General features: G+C 37.0%; 1 protein-coding gene across 4 annotated transcripts; it reads right to left on the bottom strand.

Moving 5' to 3' along the window:
- Positions 1 to 2,139: 2,139 nt before the first annotated feature.
- On the bottom strand, positions 2,140 to 17,824 carry LOC132152144 (mitochondrial glycine transporter B-like). 4 transcript variants are annotated; one of them, XM_059560877.1, is made up of 9 exons: positions 17,604 to 17,824; positions 17,113 to 17,197; positions 16,823 to 16,955; positions 11,847 to 11,971; positions 6,526 to 6,610; positions 5,497 to 5,676; positions 5,229 to 5,397; positions 4,976 to 5,142; positions 2,140 to 3,457 (listed from the first exon to the last, which is right to left on the bottom strand). In XM_059560877.1, exons 3-9 carry the CDS (start codon positions 16,835 to 16,837, stop codon positions 3,335 to 3,337), a joined length of 864 nt encoding a protein of 287 aa, XP_059416860.1. In that variant the 5' UTR covers positions 16,838 to 16,955; positions 17,113 to 17,197; positions 17,604 to 17,824; the 3' UTR covers positions 2,140 to 3,334. The 4 variants fall into 4 exon arrangements, 3 of the variants coding, with proteins under 3 accessions (XP_059416860.1, XP_059416861.1, XP_059416859.1); XR_009436483.1 differs by lacking the exons at positions 16,823 to 16,955; positions 17,113 to 17,197; positions 17,604 to 17,824 and adding an exon at positions 15,740 to 15,886 and having other exon boundaries at positions 2,140 to 2,879; positions 2,930 to 3,457; XM_059560878.1 differs by lacking the exon at positions 17,604 to 17,824 and having other exon boundaries at positions 17,113 to 17,522.
- Positions 17,825 to 17,828: the final 4 nt, after the last annotated feature.

The following is a 17,828-nucleotide window of genomic DNA, read 5'->3' as shown; positions in this document are numbered from 1 at the left end:
GCAAGCTCTGCACTGGTGGCAATCCGATCCCGCAGCTGAATCCTCTTTAGGAGACGATCCTGGCGCTTGCTGGACTTTCTTGGACGCCCTGAAGCCTTCTTTACAAGAATTTAACCTCTTTCCTTGAAGTTCTTGATGATCCTATAAATTGTTGATTTAGGTGCAATCTTAGTAGCCACAATATCCTTGCCTGTGAAGCCATTTTTATGCAACGCAATGATGGCTGCACGCATTTCTTTGCAGGTCACCATGGTTAACAATGGAAGAAAAATGATTTCAAGCATCACCCTCCTTTTAACATGTCAAGTCTGCCATTCTAAACCAATCAGCCTGACATAATGATCTCCAGCCTTGTGCTCGTCAACATTCTCACCTGAGTTAACAAGACGATTACTGAAATGATCTCAGCAGGTCCTTTAATGACAGCAATGAAATGCAGTGGAAAGGTTTTTTTGGGATTAAGTTAATTTTCATGGCAAAAAAGGACTATGCAATTCATCTGATCACTCTTCATAACATTCTGGAGTATATGCAAATTGCTATTATAAAAACTTAAGCAGCAACTTTTCCAATTTCCAATATTTATGTAATTCTCAAAACTTTTGGCCATGACTGTATATAAGCAAATGACATCATGTAATGTATTGTCTTGTTTATTGCTTATTTTAACCATGTTAACTCCATCAAATAGCAGCACAAGTCTAATGTCTGCATTCTGGTTTATGCTCATATTATTATGAGATCATCATTTCCTTAAGGAGTCTTCTGAAAACTATGCTTGAGTCATTTTGCAGTTAGGTATAAAAAAAAGCAGACAGTAGACTGATGAGGTCTGGTGTCTGTGGTATAATCACTGCTTGTCGTTTGACTTGTGTCACAGCAGTGCTTCAATCCCTCTAGTGTCCTCATACCTGACTCTCTTTACACTGTCTGGCTGCATGTCTGGGGACACGGAGCTGTCCGGCTGTCAGGGTCTGTACCATCAGCAGCACCCAGCAGAGCACAAAAACAGCAAAGCAAGACCGTTTTGTGCCACGTTAACAGTATACTAAACCATTGTTCTCAGTTTTTTCCCTAGCAAAAAGCACAAAAAGAGCATTACTGATTTTTATCCATCTTTGCTAAGTTACAAAACCACCTGCAAAACAAAAACCTTTCACAACCAATTATAAAACAGGGCAGATATATTCACATTTTAAAATAGGCGTAACATTTGCATGTACAAATATTGTCACATACAGACAAAATATCAACAATAATGGCAATAAGAAATGCTGAAGAGACAATACTGATTGTGTGAAGGCAAAAGAGTATCTCCACAGTACAGCACAAAGCACAATGACTAATGACACATAGCAACATGTGACCAACACACACACACACACACACACACACCACCCAGAATCAGTTTGAATGCAATCAGCTTTACTGATTTTAAAGTGCTTTCACAAACTATATGCATGTAGTGTGCAGTGATCGAAACTTATGAACCCACTTGTATTACTAAGCTCCAAATGTCTTCCAGACTTCATTCTGCAGCAGATCATCTTTCTGTGTCAGGAATAAGCCAATATAATCAAGACAATTTAAAACAATTTTTTGATGGAATTGAATTCCGCAAACTAAATTAAATTATAATTACTGTAGTATAACACATTCCTGAATTTAAATAGCCAGTCATTTGACATATATAATGATCCTTGTAGTACAATCAAAACGTTTAATTCCTATTGGGTTCGACACTAAGCAGTGCACAGATGGAGTACCAACCCTCAAAGTATATACAGTGACAAATAGTAACATACTATCACCAAGATAACCAAGAGGACAAGAAACCCAAAGTTTTATACTGTGAATTTCATGAAAACATGTCCACATGATATTAACTCCCAAAATTTCAAGAGGAGAAAAAAAAAGGAAAGAAATTATATTTGGCTTAAATCAAATTCTATTTCGAATCCATAAACATTTTTGCATTGTGACATTATTTACAAGACAATTAATAATATTTCGCCTAAATATCTATTATTGTAATGAATCCTTGAATTTTATTATTATCAAAGGTTTTATACTACAAGTTACTGTAATTTGCTGATTAAAGGCAGGACAACAAAATCTACCATAGTGTTAAAAATAAATATATATATATATATTTTTTTTTAATGCAAATTTGGGGAGAAAATGTGCCTAAAAGAAATGGAACTAATATCACAATGCCAGAAATCCTAATGGTTCTCATAAGCTTCATTTTCTCTACAAATTTTAAGTTTGAACAACCACCCGGACATGTTTTTGACAGACTTTCTAAAACTAATGGGTCATGTTGAATCAACATTACACTGTGTTCACACCGAGCACCATTGATGACACTATGGAGTCTTACATTGGTTTCACACAAAATACAACGTTTGCAAATACAATAAATGAAGTATTGCAATTTCAAACATTGTTTTCCCAGGAACAATAACATTTGTTCTCCTATTTCTTTAATAAATATTAAATGTTTCTCCAGGTCTAAATCTTACGAAGTCTCATTCAATCCAAATCTAAGCTTTGTCTGCGCCCAAGAGTGAGCGTTCAAGAAAATAAAAAACAGTGTACTTGAATGCACTGATAAATCCATCCAGCCACACAGCACAGGAAATCAGTAGAACAGCACAAATCATCGCATAGAGACGAGCAATTATGTTCGGAACGGAGTATGTTGGTGAGACAGTCATGTGTTGTCAGTTGAGTTTCTCAGCCCAAGAGTAATTCGGTCTGATTGCTGGAGTGCTGGAGTATTATGTCAACATGTCTTTGTAACACCAGTCTCTTGGACACTCACTAAGCCTCATACTCGACTAAAAAGGATTTAGGCTTAGGAACTATCTCAGACACTGGAGTCTATGGAGTCGTCCATTTCTGAAAACCCTGAAAAGGTGGGCACTTTTCAATGACACTGAGTCATGTAGTATACTAAGGTTAGTTGCCAATTTTCTTCTTGTGAAAGGAGTGTTTTCTTGTGAGCTGACGGTCTCTCATTGGTATTCTTCATTGCGGACCCCTGTCTCAATATGTAGGCAGACAAACTCACATTGTGGCAATTTAGGAATGTCACTGTCAGAGGTGTCACGGGGTAAAGACTCACTGCACCTGAAAACACTAACACACACAGACAATCACACACACATACCTACTATTACCGGTACCTCAGCCAACACTAGCTGCTTTTGATTTGATCAAGCCTTCAAGGATAATAGAACGCCATCTTTTCACCACCGTCTGAAAAGCACACACTCCTGTATCGGACACACACAGAATGAAGTCCACATATAAAGTGTGCGGGGTGTCTTTAGGACTTCAGTCCCATGCGTGCCATCAGCTGCTCGTACACAGTCCAGGCCATGGCTGCCATGAGGGTTCTCCTCAGAGAACGAGGAACTGCTCCTTGAAAGAACCCGCTCAAGCCATGCTTCTAAAATCAGAAAAGAGAGAGAAAAGAATTCAAATTCTGTAACTGACTTAGTCTAAGAGACTTTAATCTGCTGACAAAAGATCTGACTTAAGAACCTGACACAGTATGAACTCCATACATAAAATACACCAAATGTGTTTAAAAACAGATTTTTATAAAATACAGAACAACTTTCACAATTCATTTAACATTTAACTTAAATTCATTTGACTAATGTGATAGTCAAGTTTGAAACAGAACATTTAGACGAAAATGTTGGGTGTTAATATTATCTTTCAGTTACATTCACAGCATTCACTATGTAGAGAATTTTGAATCTTCACTGGTTTCACAATTCGATTCGATCAGGATTATCATTCATCATGTCATTCATCATGATGCATTGCATCCTCAATTTCCAATATTACTGCACATGGCTACATTTTTATATAAATTTTATATCAAATTTATTTTGTGCATTTTTATTTAATTATAAAAGCAGGATAACTTAATATAACTTAAATAATAATAAATTAATAAATAAATTAATTAATAATTAATAAATTTATAAATTACACATTTATAATAAATAAAACAATAAAGAATTTAACCAACAAAATATAGCTTCTAAACATATAAGCAAATATAAAGTAATAAAGGGGAAAAAAGACAATTAAAAGTGATGAACAAAAACAAATTTTAGTATCTGAAAGTTTACAGACAAACATAGTAATAGATTTTTATTTTTTTCTCAGCACTATTGCTGTTTGATTCTTACTGATGACATTACAGACAGTGGCAGCTTTAATAGGCTGCGTTCACACTAATGTACAGATCTATTTCCACATATCAGATGTTTAGTCCAGTTCTGAAAACATAACTGACTGGGTTTACATCAAATTTGTTTCATAAAAGTATTCAGAGATTTAGAGAGATTCAGGACAAACAAACAAAAAGTGAATGTGATAGTCTGTCCGTACGTGAGTTTTGTGCATCTAATACATACTGCATTCAAAACTAAAATGGTAAAAATGGTACACTACTGTTAAAAAAAAAAAAAAAGTATAATAAAAATAATAATAATAATATATATATATATATATATATATATATATATATATATATATATATATATATATTAAAGTCATATATGCTCAGAGTCTACATTTATTTGATCAAACATACAGTAAAATCTGAAATATTGTGAAATATAATTTAAAGTAACTGTTTTTTATTTGAATATATTTTAAAATGTAATTTATTCCGGTGATCAAAGCTGAATTTACAGCATCATTACTCCTGTCTTCAGCATCACATGATACTTCAGAAATCGTTATCATATGCTGATTTGCTGCTTAAATAACATTTCTTATTATTATCAATGTTTAAAATTGTTTCAACAACTTTTATGGAAACTTTAATACATATTTTTAGGTTTCTTGATTAATCAAATAATTTAAATACAAAATTAGAATTTTGTATTTGAAAACATTTTCAAAGGTCACTAAAGACAAATATGATTTATCCCACGATGCTTACAGTAAAAACATGATGTACAGCATCCCTGGTCTTGGGATACAACGCTGGGCTCACTTGCATGTGGGTTTTGATCACATCTGCTGGCTGAGTGGCTAGAGATGCCAAAATACCAGCCACCACACCACAGCCAAAATTAACCATTGGAACAAAGGAGGATGAGCTGATCTCTGAGCGAGTTGAGAGAGAGCAGACGTTATTAAACAATGCCATATCCTCAGATTTCATCACAATCATGACTTGATCAGGATCTCACCCTGTGGCAAAGCCTTTTTGGCCTGGCTGTAGAACATGACATAGATGCCAGAGAACGGGGCGTCTCTGAGTAAAGTCGCTGTGAGCCCAGAGTAAAGCGCCCTCGGTCCTTCGTTCTGACACACACTTTTAAGAGCACCAGCTACACTTATGTAATTGTACCGCCCACTCTGAAATAAAACATGCAACAGTAAATAAACACACAGATACAGCAGAAGACATGCATTTTCAATGTGCATACAGTGTCAGAGCGGAGTAATAATACTCACTTCAAAACGAGTCTTAATGACTGTGATGGGCAGCATGGCCACACCTGCCACACAACGAGCCCCAGCCCCTAGCAACACCGCCTCCCCTGCATTCGGAGACCTATCCTGGAAGAAGTGCTGCTTCAGCGAGTAAAATGTGCTGAAGTAGATCCCTACACCAGGGATACAGCGCATGAACGACTGTAGGGGACAAAGAGAGTGAACAGTGAAAAAAGAAAATAATAATAATGATGTATTTAAATTTTGGCAACCAGTTCAGTTTAAGTGGCAGCATGGAGATGAACCAATCATCTCTTAATTTTTACTACTAGTTGTAGCACAAAAAAAAATATCAGAAATGAACATCAAGGGTATTTTGAAACAAACAACTTACTGAAATGTGACATGTCACATGTAATCGTTAAACCAATGTTTCAGCCACAAAACAGAAATCAAGAAAATAGCTTGTAAAAAAATGTCAGGTAATGCCACATTTACCTCAGGAATGCAATTCAATGTCCATAAAAAACAATTCTATAGAGAAGTATTTTGCTAAATATATACACTATTCACTTAACCTGTTGTCGTCATTATGTAACATATGTTTGAATAAATCTGCTTTTATTAGAGCCACCCTTTAAATGTTTATATTTAAACATTAAAGTTAGAGAAGAAACCTAATTTCTTTTAAGTTGACATAAAAAACTGCCTTATGTGCACTTTAAATGTTTGTATAGTTTGATCAATTAATTAATTATTAATTAACATTCATTTTTTAAGTTCAGTTTTCAGCAAAGTGCATCCTGAATTTTCGGTTTCACCATCAACAAAACAGGTTTAAAAAAAGTGTACTTTTAATCGATACGATATGGAATAATATTCCTCACAGGACTCATTTTTGTTTGTACCACATTAAGTATGTGGTTTACAGTTGCATTAAAATGAAGAATTGGAAGAATGTCTGAGATCACAACACTGATGCTGTAGTGAGATCAAACAGTGAGCGAGGACCAAAGGAAATGGACACAGCAGCAAACACACTTGACTCACCGGTGTAACCCCCTTCCACAGGCCAAGCAGCTTCTCTGTGCGGATCACGTTGAAAAAGACTGTAATCATCCCCACTTTAGGAGCACTGAGAGACAAAGACAGAAATAAAAATGGTCATGAGGGACATGGACAGAGAGATAAAGAAGGGTGAAGGAGACAAACATCTTTGAGGTTAGTTGGCATGCTGAGCACATAAGGACACATAATATGACATGGGTAACATGTTATTCTCACTCTTTTATTTCTTCAAAATAAAGAGGTACTTCCATTAGTTATTGAAAAAATTTCTGTTTTCTCAAAGGCATCAGGCCTGACTCTAAACTTAAAAAATGTGAACTAATGGCAATCCATAATTGTAATTTAGACGTTATAGAGGGCATTCCAGTAAAAAAGGAGGTTAAGTATTTAGGGGTTATGATTACAAATAATGTTGTTAATAGAGAACACTCAAATTTTAACTCTAAAATAGAAAGTATGAAAAAATCCTTAAATCATTGGTTATCTCGAGACCTATCTATATTGGGTAGAATTCTCATAACTAAAACTGAGGGAATATCCAAACTTATTTACTTATCTCAAGCCTTGTATACTGCCCCGAGAGTAATTAAATCGGTGAATTCAATCTTATTTAAATTTATTTGGAAAAATAAAACACATTATTTACGTAAATTTCATATGGTAAAAGAGTATGAACATGGAGGTTTGAGAGCCATTGACTTTGAATCTCTTCTTGGTACATTCAGAATAAAATGGTTGAAAGAGTGTTTAACAAAGACACACTCGATATGGTACCATATTCCTAACCACATTTTTAAAAAAATTGGCGGCCTTGATTTTGTGTTGAGATGTGATCTCGACCCTTGTAAAATTCCTCTGAAGGTATCTAATTTTCATAAACAAGTAATGTTTTTTTGGAAAATGATATTTACCCATAACTTTTCCCCTCACAACTCCACTCTTTGCAATAATAGGGTTGTAATTGTTAATAGAAAATCTCTGTTTAAAAGTGATTGGTATAGTCAAGGTATTATTTTTATTCATGATTTGTTAGATGATAATGGCTTTTTCTTATCTTATATTGGTTTCATTAATAAACACAGAGTTAAAATTACATTAAAAGGTTATAATAAGGTATGCAATGCTATACCTACTGGATTGTTAAGAATAATCCAAAGCAGTTTTTCTGATCTTTTATCTAGACCAGTAGTTTCTCTTCCCTCTTTGAAAATATGTAATGTTGACCTTTTAGACCATAAGTGTAACAACAAACTTATTTATAAAGAACTTAAACGTATCATCACTGGTGATTATAAATGTTATTTTTTGGGAGATGTTGAAACCTCAGTAAAGCACAAAGCTTTTACCCGTTATATGGTTTACCCAGTTGCTCCAAAGGTCAAGGAGACTCATTATAAAATTATGTTTAGGATATATCCAGTTAGTGACTTTATACAAAAACGATTTCATTTCGATGTAGATCCTTGTGGTTTCTGCTCTTCATTTCCTGAAACACTTGATCACCTTTTCTTTTATTGTGAGGTTTCTTCTAAATTTTGGTTTGATACACATAGCTGGTTGTCAGTAAAAATGGAGACAGTTTCTCCTATAACCTAGCAAGATGTGCTCTTTTTTAAATGTGATTTAAATTCATCCTTCTCTGATGTTGTGAATTTTGTTTTGTTGATGGGTAAATATCATATACATACTTGTAAATGGAAAAAATGTAAACCTTCCTTCAATATATTTTTATGCGAGTTTGTTAAAATGTTTCAGAGCTTAAAATGCCTCAAAACACTTAATAGAAAATCTGAAAGGTTATGTTTCTCTTTGTCAAAATATCTGTTATTTTAATTTTTTTTAGATTTTGACTACAATTTTGGTTTCATCCTTGCTCCTTGTTTTTGTGTTGTTGTTTTGTTTTTTGTTTTTTATTTGTGTTTATTTATTTATGTATTTATTTATTTATTTTTCTCTCTTTAATGTAAACTTTGTGCTCGTCTATATGAAAGTGTCTTACATTGTTGGTTCCCTGTCTTGTTATGTAAATTAAGCAATTAAAAAAAAAAAAAAAAAAACATGTTATTCTCTGCCAAGCTGAGAGAGGCAGACAGTTTAATAACAGAGCACTCCCACACAGCATACAGAGAGGACACGGTTATATAAACACAGGCACATACACTCAACAAGCATCTCACCAAAAAATAAAAGCTACAGCCGCACAGTTGCCACGACAACTGAAAGGGTAGCAAAACCAAAGAGCATCCATCCATGATAAAAAGTGTAAGCTCTGGTGAGAAATGACAAATGCAGAAGCACAGAGGAGAGAGCAAAGAATAAAATTACGATTTTGGATTCTAAGCCAAGAGGACACTGGTTTTCTTTTGCTAAAGAAAGGAAACTTTGCTTCTGTAAACACAACAATGGTTCTCGCGAGACTGATTAAATATCAACAGCCATTCACTGCCATTATAAAGTCTGGAAGAGCCAGGACATTTTTTAATGTAACTCTGATTGTATTTGTCTGAAATAGGGTTGGAACCTAGAACTGGTTCTTTTTCAGAACTGGTTCTGGTCTTTGAAAAGAACCGAAAACGGTTCTGGTGCGACATGTGACCAAGCGCTGTGAGCAGTCTTCCGCCAGTGTTCTGACGATTCAGCGTTTCCCATAAAAGATGTCACAAAGCAAATAACAGAAATGCAGCCACTTGCTGCCACTAAATTACATTATATTTGTCCCATATTGTTATTAATATACATACTCACTTCAACTTGGACCACTAAATAAACAGACTGCAATTTTTATGTAAATATGAGGGTTAGATTATTTAGTGTACAGGTCATTTTTAAGAGTGATAAACAAAGTGATAAATAGTATTTATTTTAATGCATTTTAAATGTTAATAATGTGGAAACCACTCATTGCATCACACCATCTCCTTACTGCATTATTATTTGTAAAATAGCGGCTTTATGGAGTGTGTGTATACATGGTTATAAGTATAACAGTTTATATTTCATTAATTGAGGGAAACCTTTAAATTAAGTTGACAGTAACTAATAAACAGTATTGAGCATTGAGTATTGTGCATTTTTCTTTACCACTGTTTTTCAAAAGTTGTTTAATGATTTTAATGGAACCGGAATCGGAACCGGAACCGTTAGGTAGAACCGAAAAATTTCTAACGATTCCCAACACTAGTCTGAAAGAAAGTCAGATACTGTACACTTAGGATGATTTGAGGGTATAAGTAAATCATGGGGTAATTTTCATTTTTGGGTGAACTATCCCTTTTAATGGGTCCTATTATGCTCTTTAACAAAGTCTTGATTTTATTTTGGGGTGTACTATACAGGCTTTCATACTAGGTTGTTCGAAAAACACAATATTGTTCACAATCACATATTTTACATTATAACAACAACTCTCTCCCCAGTCTGGCATGAACGGCTCGAATAGTTCCTGTATCAAATGATGGCCTGGATTCTGAAATACGAAATGTGCTGTGATTGGTTAGCTGGGTCAGTGTGTGCTGTGATTGATTAGCTGGGTCAGTGTGTGCTGTGATTGGTTAGCTGGGTCAGCGTGTGTTGTGATTGGTTAGCTGGGTCAGTGTGTGCTGTGATTGGTTAGCTGGGTCAGCGTGTGCTGTGATTGGTTAGCTAGGTCAGCGTGTGTTGTGATTGGTTAGCTGGGTCAGCGTGTGTTGTGATTGGTTAGCTGGGTCAGCGTGTGTTGTGATTGGTTAGCTGGGTCAGCGTGTGTTGTGATTGGTTAGCTGGGTCAGCGTGTGTTGTGATTGGTTAGCTGGGTCAGCGTGTGTTGTGATTGGTTAGCTGGGTCAGCGTGTGTTGTGATTGGTTAGCTGGGTCAGCGTGTGTTGTGATTGGTTAGCTGGGTCAGCGTGTGTTGTGATTGGTTAGCTGGGTCAGCGTGTGTTGTGATTGGTTAGCTGGGTCAGTGTGTGTTGTGATTGGTTAGCTGGGTCAGCGTGTGTTGTGATTGGTTAGCTGGGTCAGCGTGTGTTGTGATTGGTTAGCTGGGTCAGCATCTGTTGTGATTGGTTAGCTGGGTCAGCGTCTGTTGTGATTGGTTAGCTGGGTCAGCGTGTGCTGTGATTGATTAGCTGGGTCAGCGTGTGCTGTGATTGATTAGCTGGGTCAGCGTGTGCTGTGATTGATTAGCTGGGTCAGTGTGTGCTGTGATTGATTAGCTGGGTCAGTGTGTGCTGTGATTGATTAGCTGGGTCAGTGTGTGCTGTGATTGGTTAGCTGGGTCAGTGTGTGCTGTGATTGATTAGCTGGGTCAGTGTGTGCTGTGATTGATTAGCTGGGTCAGTGTGTGTTGTGATTGGTTAGCTGGGTCAGCGTGTGCTGTGATTGATTAGCTGGGTCAGTGTTTGCTGTGATTGATTAGCTGGGTCAGTGTGTGTTGTGATTGGTTAGCTGGGTCTGTGTGTGCTGTGATTGATCAGCTGGGTCAGTGTGTGCTGTGATTGATTAGCTGGAGCGTGTGTTGTGATTGGTTAGCTGGGTCAGTGTGTGTTGTGATTGGTTAGCTGGGTCAGTGTGTGTTGTGATTGATTAGCTGGGTCAGTGTGTGCTGTGATTGGTTAGCTGGGTCAGTGTGTGCTGTGATTGGTTAGCTGGGTCAGTGTTTGCTGTGATTGATTAGCTGGGTCAGTGTGTGCTGTGATTGATTAGCTGGGTCAGTGTGTGTTGTGATTGGTTAGCTGGGTCAGCATGTGTTGTGATTGGCAGCACTCGGTGCCTGGTCAGGAAATGTCATGCCCCTTACCATAGCTGCCTGCGAGCTTCAGTGTAAATATTGCGTCAAAATCAAATCAATTTGAGCGTGATTTAAACCCAGATGATTGTAACCACTCTTAAGTTCATCTGCCTTGGGAAAGCTAGCATGTCTCCAACAAAGTGATAACACTCTTTGCCTTCTCTAGTGCAGCTCAACCAGGTCTTGTCCCATTCATCGATATCTGTGATATCACAAATCCTGGAAAATATGCGTTGTAGTCCAAACGAGTCGTTCGTTGTAGTTTTTGAAAAGTAATTTCTGTTAAAATATCTCCTTTTGAATTGGTCTTTGAGATTTGTAAATTTGCAGATATTTTTATGCTCAAACAGCAACATTACAGACTAACTAAAGTTAAACAAGACATGTTTATAATCTGTCAGTCAAGTCCAACTAAGACTTTGACATCTAATACCCGACAAAGATCAGGGCAGAAAGACAGCAGCCTAACGGCAGGCTTATGTCTAGACTTGGTCAGCGAGGGTCACAGCAGGCATGTCGGTTGGTGACGTCTTACCCTGGGTGCATGTTGTTCTGCTGGGTCTGCAGTCTGGTCTTCACCAGATCCAACGGCTGGAACAGCAGAGTGGAGCACGTGCCGCTGAGAGAGCCGCACATGAAGGCCTTCAGGGCAGGATAAGCCTGAGAGGACAAACACAGAAAGACAGAGTTTGAGGAAATAAGGATTGAAAGACAAGACAAGGGTTAAATTTAGAAAAGAGTATGAGGGGATGGATATAAAATGTGGGTTATGGCAGAGAAGTCAAATAATTGTCGGATGAACAGAAAGATCACATGACAAAACTAGAGTTTAAGAGAATACAATTAAGGCAGCACCTTAAAGGGGTCATATTCAACACAGTACTACAATTTTGTTTATTTTCCTTTAAGTCTACTTATAATTTTAGTCCAAATTTGTTGCACCAAAAACAGTTATAGTTTAGATCTATGACCATCTTTCACCTCTGACCCTTAGAATAAAACAGGTTGTTTTTGCTAGTGTTCATTTAAAGATGAAATGTGTAATTCCTGAAACAGTAGGGCTGGCTATCAATACATATTTACAGATTTGATTCTCATTTACAAGCTCGATCCAGCTCATTTGAGTATTTTCCAACTGTGCATTTTTTGCTCACATACGAAAGAAATCTCTCATCAAATCCTGTAAATTATAGAAGACAGTGCTTCAGACTAATTCAAACAGCGACTTTATAGACATCTATATGTTAAACCTGTCTAATGAATGACTGACCTCATGAATATTATATTTTGTATTGTTTTTCTCTCACTGCTGTATTGCTGATTGTTTGTCTACATCCTTCTTAGATTAGATAATAAAGTAAAGATTTTTATATAAAAAAAACAAAGGCCTTCACTACAAAATACCATTTGTGCGGCCCCCACACGACCTGAAAAGTGAAGCTAAAAAAATTGAACGGCATCTGGTGGCTGGCTGCAGTCGTAAAAACCCCGCCCTCTTTATGTAAACAAATGGGATTTAAGCCAAACTAAATAATCCAATTACCCTTCAAATATGTTTTTCCTGAAGATGTTTTCCATCATTTTAAGTAGTTCTCTAGTCAAGTTAACGTATGTTCAAGTTTGGTTTCACTTTTCAATAGTGGAAGGAAGCGGAGAGTCAAGGCCTCGATATACTTCAAACTAAATCGAAGAACGAACTGATATGATGTCATTTCCAACAAAACCAGCCAGAAACGAAGTTCGCTTTGAGTTTGTTTCGGCAATTCGAAACAGCTGACCAAAGTGAACATTCTGGAGGAGTTTGTTATGGCTCCTAAACACCTTTGAGCTTCCATTGGTCCGTGGCAGTTACACAATCAGTGAGTGTGTTATGAAACTCCACCTTCTTTGACATGCAATTTTTTCCCACTGGTTTGTTTCTCATTCTATGGAGTTCTGACCATAGAACACCATCTCCTGAATACACTGGAGTGTCAAATAGCTGAGCTGGCACAAATATATCCACACCTGTATGATCGCTCGCGGAGAGACTTTAAAGATTCAGAAAGCATTTAATTCCTTGCAACGAAGCATGGTGTCGACGACCCAGAGTTATGCAAAAAGTAATGTAGAGAAACATCCGAGACAAGTTTTCCAAAGCCATGAAAAAAATGAAAGGAATGAGTAAAGATATAAGGTGGCAAGTACCACATACATGCATTTCAAATAAATGTTACACCATACTGCTGCTGCTGTTGTTCTTTCAATAAACAATATTTAAAGGGTATACAATAAATGAAATGCCAAACGAATATACAATAAACCTTTGTTTTTATCAAAAGTAAATCATGGCACCACATAAAATTTAAAGAGGTGTAACAATTTATCCAGTTTAATAAAATAAATGAACAGTAATAAAATAAAGTAACAAACTGACTTTTCAGACTATGGCTACGTTCACACTGCAGGCTGAAACGAACCAATTCCTATTTTTTTACCCCTATGCGACCTGTATCTGATCTTTTCATGACAGTCTGAACGACCTGGCCACATGTATCCGACCCGTACGTCATTTATAAGCTACAAACGTCATAATTCTGCGTTGAAGTAGGCGGGAACGAGAAGATAAACTGATGAATTCTGTATTAGTGAAGCCACTCACATCAGTATCCCACCACTCCTGGATGCGACTCCGCACCCACACGTTTCTCTGTATCGACGTTGCTAACACTGCTCCACAAAACGCCATGGCCAAAAACCTTGCTCTCCTCCTTCTTTTTAATTTTCTTCTTAAAATGAGAAGATTGTAATTGTGCTGGCTCCGTTGGGAAAATAACTTTAATATTGCAAAAAGAGCTCCGCTGTTGACTACACTGTTGTTGACATCCATGTTTAACGGTAGCTACTTCCGCAAACAACGAGTGACGTCGTTGAGCGTTGAGTACTCTTCTGCGCATGCGGGTCACTTCTGGGTCATTTCACGTTCACACAGGAGATCACAAAAGGTCGCATTTAATTGGAAATGTGAACGGCCTTGCAAAAAAAAAAAATCGCATTTTTTTTAAAAAATCGGAAATTGAGCATTAAGCCTTGCAGTGTGAACGTAGCCTATGAGCCATTCAGACTTCCCATAAATTACTGATTATGGAAATAGAATGGTTCTTTAGTATTGCAAACATGATACTTGACTGAACTGCTGGTAATCATTATTCTTTTGTCTATAATATTCTGAGCATTGGGCCAGTCTCACACCTAGATTGCCTACCCTTCATCATTTCATTGTTGTTTTGTTTAGGGGATACGTGCGAGCATCGCGATATGTTATTGTTTACATTAATCTTCACCCTGCCTCCAACAGCACGGGGATGTTGGAATGTTTGGAAACAGTATATCGTCGCACAGCCTTTTCAAACTTCTTTTTGCCCCCAAACAAAGAACGTAAATGAACTTTGTTCGAAGTATATCGGGGCCTTCATCGTCCATCTATTTTTACAGTCACCAAAATAAAAGTTTGGTTTAACTTAAATATATAACCAAAAAAAATGCAATATTGTGTTGTAAATGAAATTATTTTGTATTTTATTCAATTGATTAGACAAGCTTTCTGATTATTAAAATGAAGGGGAAAAAACAATTTTGTTAAGTAGAAATAAATATAAAACAAAACAAAATAAAACAGACCTGTAAAAAATAAAATAAAAGACACATCATATGGCTGAAAAATGGAAACATGGGCATCCATATGCTAATGTCATCAAGGAGTGCAGTCATAAACCCCGCCCTCTTTATGTAAACGAATGGGATATGAGCCAAACTAAATAATCTAATTACACTTCAAATAAGTTTTTACTAAAGATAGTTTCCATCATTTTGCAGCTTGGTTTTCATTAACATTCTGGGTGGACTAGGAAGGCATCTCTGCATTGTAAAAGTTTTATTTCATAAGAGCAGAATAATTCAGTTTTCCATGTAATGCCCCCTTTAACAAGCTTCTGCATCTACTGCAAGGGCACTTAAAAAACACCACAGTGACCAAAAGTGACACCACAGATAAAAGGATATTCTCACACACTGAATATCCATCCTATATTTACAGCCCTGCATGGACACCAAACCTTACAATACAATTATGCAATGTACATTTATGCAAAAAAGTAATATGATGTTTGTGTATGACCACATGTACACATGAACGCACATCAAAACTGGCCATAATAAAGAATCACACCCAACACAGATGCACAACCGCACACTGACACTGTCAGCAACATCACACGCACACTGACATGCACATTAAGACTCGGGCACTGCCGACAGACTCCTTGGAGCACTGAGATTCATTTAAAAGCATGAAAACAGAAGACACAAGTGAAAGCCAGACGCACACACAACTGCACAGAAGCACACACCAGAGAAACATACAGTGAACCACTGACTAATCTGCCCTACCTTTCCCAGGCTGCTGGCAGATTTGGGATGAGGGTCCTTTTTCTCTTGCATCTCTATCTCTCTCTCTCTCTCTCTCTCTCTCTCTCAAACTCACTCACTCTTTCTGCTACCACTAACAGCACATGACAGAGTTAGCCCCCGACTCTCTCCTCTCAAACACAAAACCCACAAATCTCTCTTTAACCCCCTCCCACCCAGCAGCAGGAGATTCAGCGGCTTAATCCACAAGCTTCCAAGCTTGCCGATCTCGGCACTGGCTTTCTCCACTCCTTAGCATACCTAAACGCACATCCGTGGTTTCAGTCCCCCCGTTTGTGTTCCAGATCAAGTGCTTTCAGAACAGTGTGAGTCATGCAGTCGCTGAAGGCATATGTATATTTGTGTGAGTGTGTGCTTGTGTGGATGTGACAGAGGAAATGTGGGTCATACATTGGATGCATGTATCAGATTATTCCAACATAGGTTCAGGCGGGTAGCACAACAAAGAAAATGACTTTCAGATATTTATATGCCTTTTGCACATAAAAAAAGATTTTGTGCTGAGAAAAGCAATGCCACTAAAACATGCACACTCCCTCAGCCTACCAATACACATAATGTCGGACAAAACAACAATTCTGCTGGTTTTTGGCCCTTTTGAGACATTCAACATCAGCCGGTGACTATGACAGATTGGTCAGTAAACACATGTAGAAGTTTTTTCATCAGTTAAAATATACTTAAATATTAATATTAAAATATTTTAGTGAATTCGGAATTTATATTGTGTAAAATAAGTGTGTATGTTTCTTTCAGTATCAGTGAAATTTATTATGTCTTGACTTTATGTTTTATTTTGAACAACCACTATTCTCTCCACAAAAGAATGTCACACATTCAAGTTGATGTTACTGTTTAGTAAGCAATCAGCATTGCAGAATATATCAGAAAAGAATGTCACCGTCACTTTTTAATAGCCAGTCAGTTTAAGTAGCTCAATCTCAGGCTATTCTAATATATTCACCTTCAAGTTATTCAACATTTCACATTTCACTTCAGTAAAACAAATCTACAGTAAAGCACACATCCTTAGCACCAACTCACCAGGGCAACCTCCATTTCAGATGGAAAGGGTGATGATGATGAAGCTTGCACAGAGGAAGAGCTCAACTCCCGCCCTTTGATCTCTTCTATTGCCGATGGGTGATGTCTGAGACGTTAAAGCTTTGATTCCAGACTGTATGAGGGAGAAATAAATTTAATACCCATCCTGCTTAAGTAAGCACTGCTATAATCACAAACAACAAAAGCACACAATCAAGACAAACTAGTCGTTGGGGGAATGTGTGTGTGTGGGAGGGGGGTTAAGTTATATTTAATAAAGTTTAACTTACCTGTCTCTTATGGACAGAAGAAGGGAGAATGAATGAGGACTGATCTTCATCATGATTCTCGTTTTTTCTGTCACTTTACGCACAGCTGTCAACAGTAACGTTACATACGGAGCCGACAAATTTAAACACAGAAATCGCCATTTAATTTATTATAATATTACATTAACATGTAGAAATCTGCAGCATACCACAGATTTAAATGTCAAATAAAAACAAACTAACGCTACTAAAGCAGATCTTAGTAAAAGCTAATGCTAATTTCTCTGGCCCAGCATACTTCAAATATATCCTGCAACGGATAAAATGTATATTGTTTTCTTCATAAAATACAAAACTGTCAATAAACACATTAGAAAATATTGGAGATAAAGTGGTGCACTACACGTCAGCTGATTTATGTCAGTTAGCCGGTAATGAAAAAAAAAAAAAAAAAAAAAGTTAGCCGGTAATGCTAAGTCACCTCTCACTCCATCACAAGCCATAAACTTTACCTTACATAACGTTACAGTTGTTCCGTTTTCCAGTAACGTTATCTCAAAAAATGTTTCCGGCAATCAATGAAACGTTTACTAAATTTGTGGTGAAACAGCAGGCGTTCGTTACACTACAGTTTTCAACATCACATTCCTGCTCGGACACAGTGAGCAGTGAGTTTGGAGCGGAGCTACGCTTGCGCGAGAAAGTTGTGCGTTGTTTGCGTAACTCCTGCGTAACTT

Source organism: Carassius carassius, chromosome 10 (genome assembly GCF_963082965.1).
Source record: "Carassius carassius chromosome 10, fCarCar2.1, whole genome shotgun sequence".
NCBI classification, from domain to species: Eukaryota; Metazoa; Chordata; class Actinopteri; order Cypriniformes; family Cyprinidae; genus Carassius; species Carassius carassius.
This window is presented reverse-complemented; position numbering and strand designations above follow the sequence as displayed.

Bases quoted from the DNA above. Each gene is read 5' to 3' on its own strand.
- LOC132152144 (XM_059560876.1), bottom strand. From the start codon at position 15,790: ATGCAAGAGAAAAAGGACCCTCATCCCAAATCTGCCAGCAGCCTGGGA. The intron at 5,677-6,525 runs GTGAGTCAAGTG...TGTCCCCTACAG, and splicing joins TGTGGAAGGGGGTTACACCG to TCGTTCATGCGCTGTATCCC. The intron at 5,398-5,496 runs GTGAGTATTATT...GTTTTATTTCAG, and splicing joins TCATTAAGACTCGTTTTGAA to AGTGGGCGGTACAATTACAT.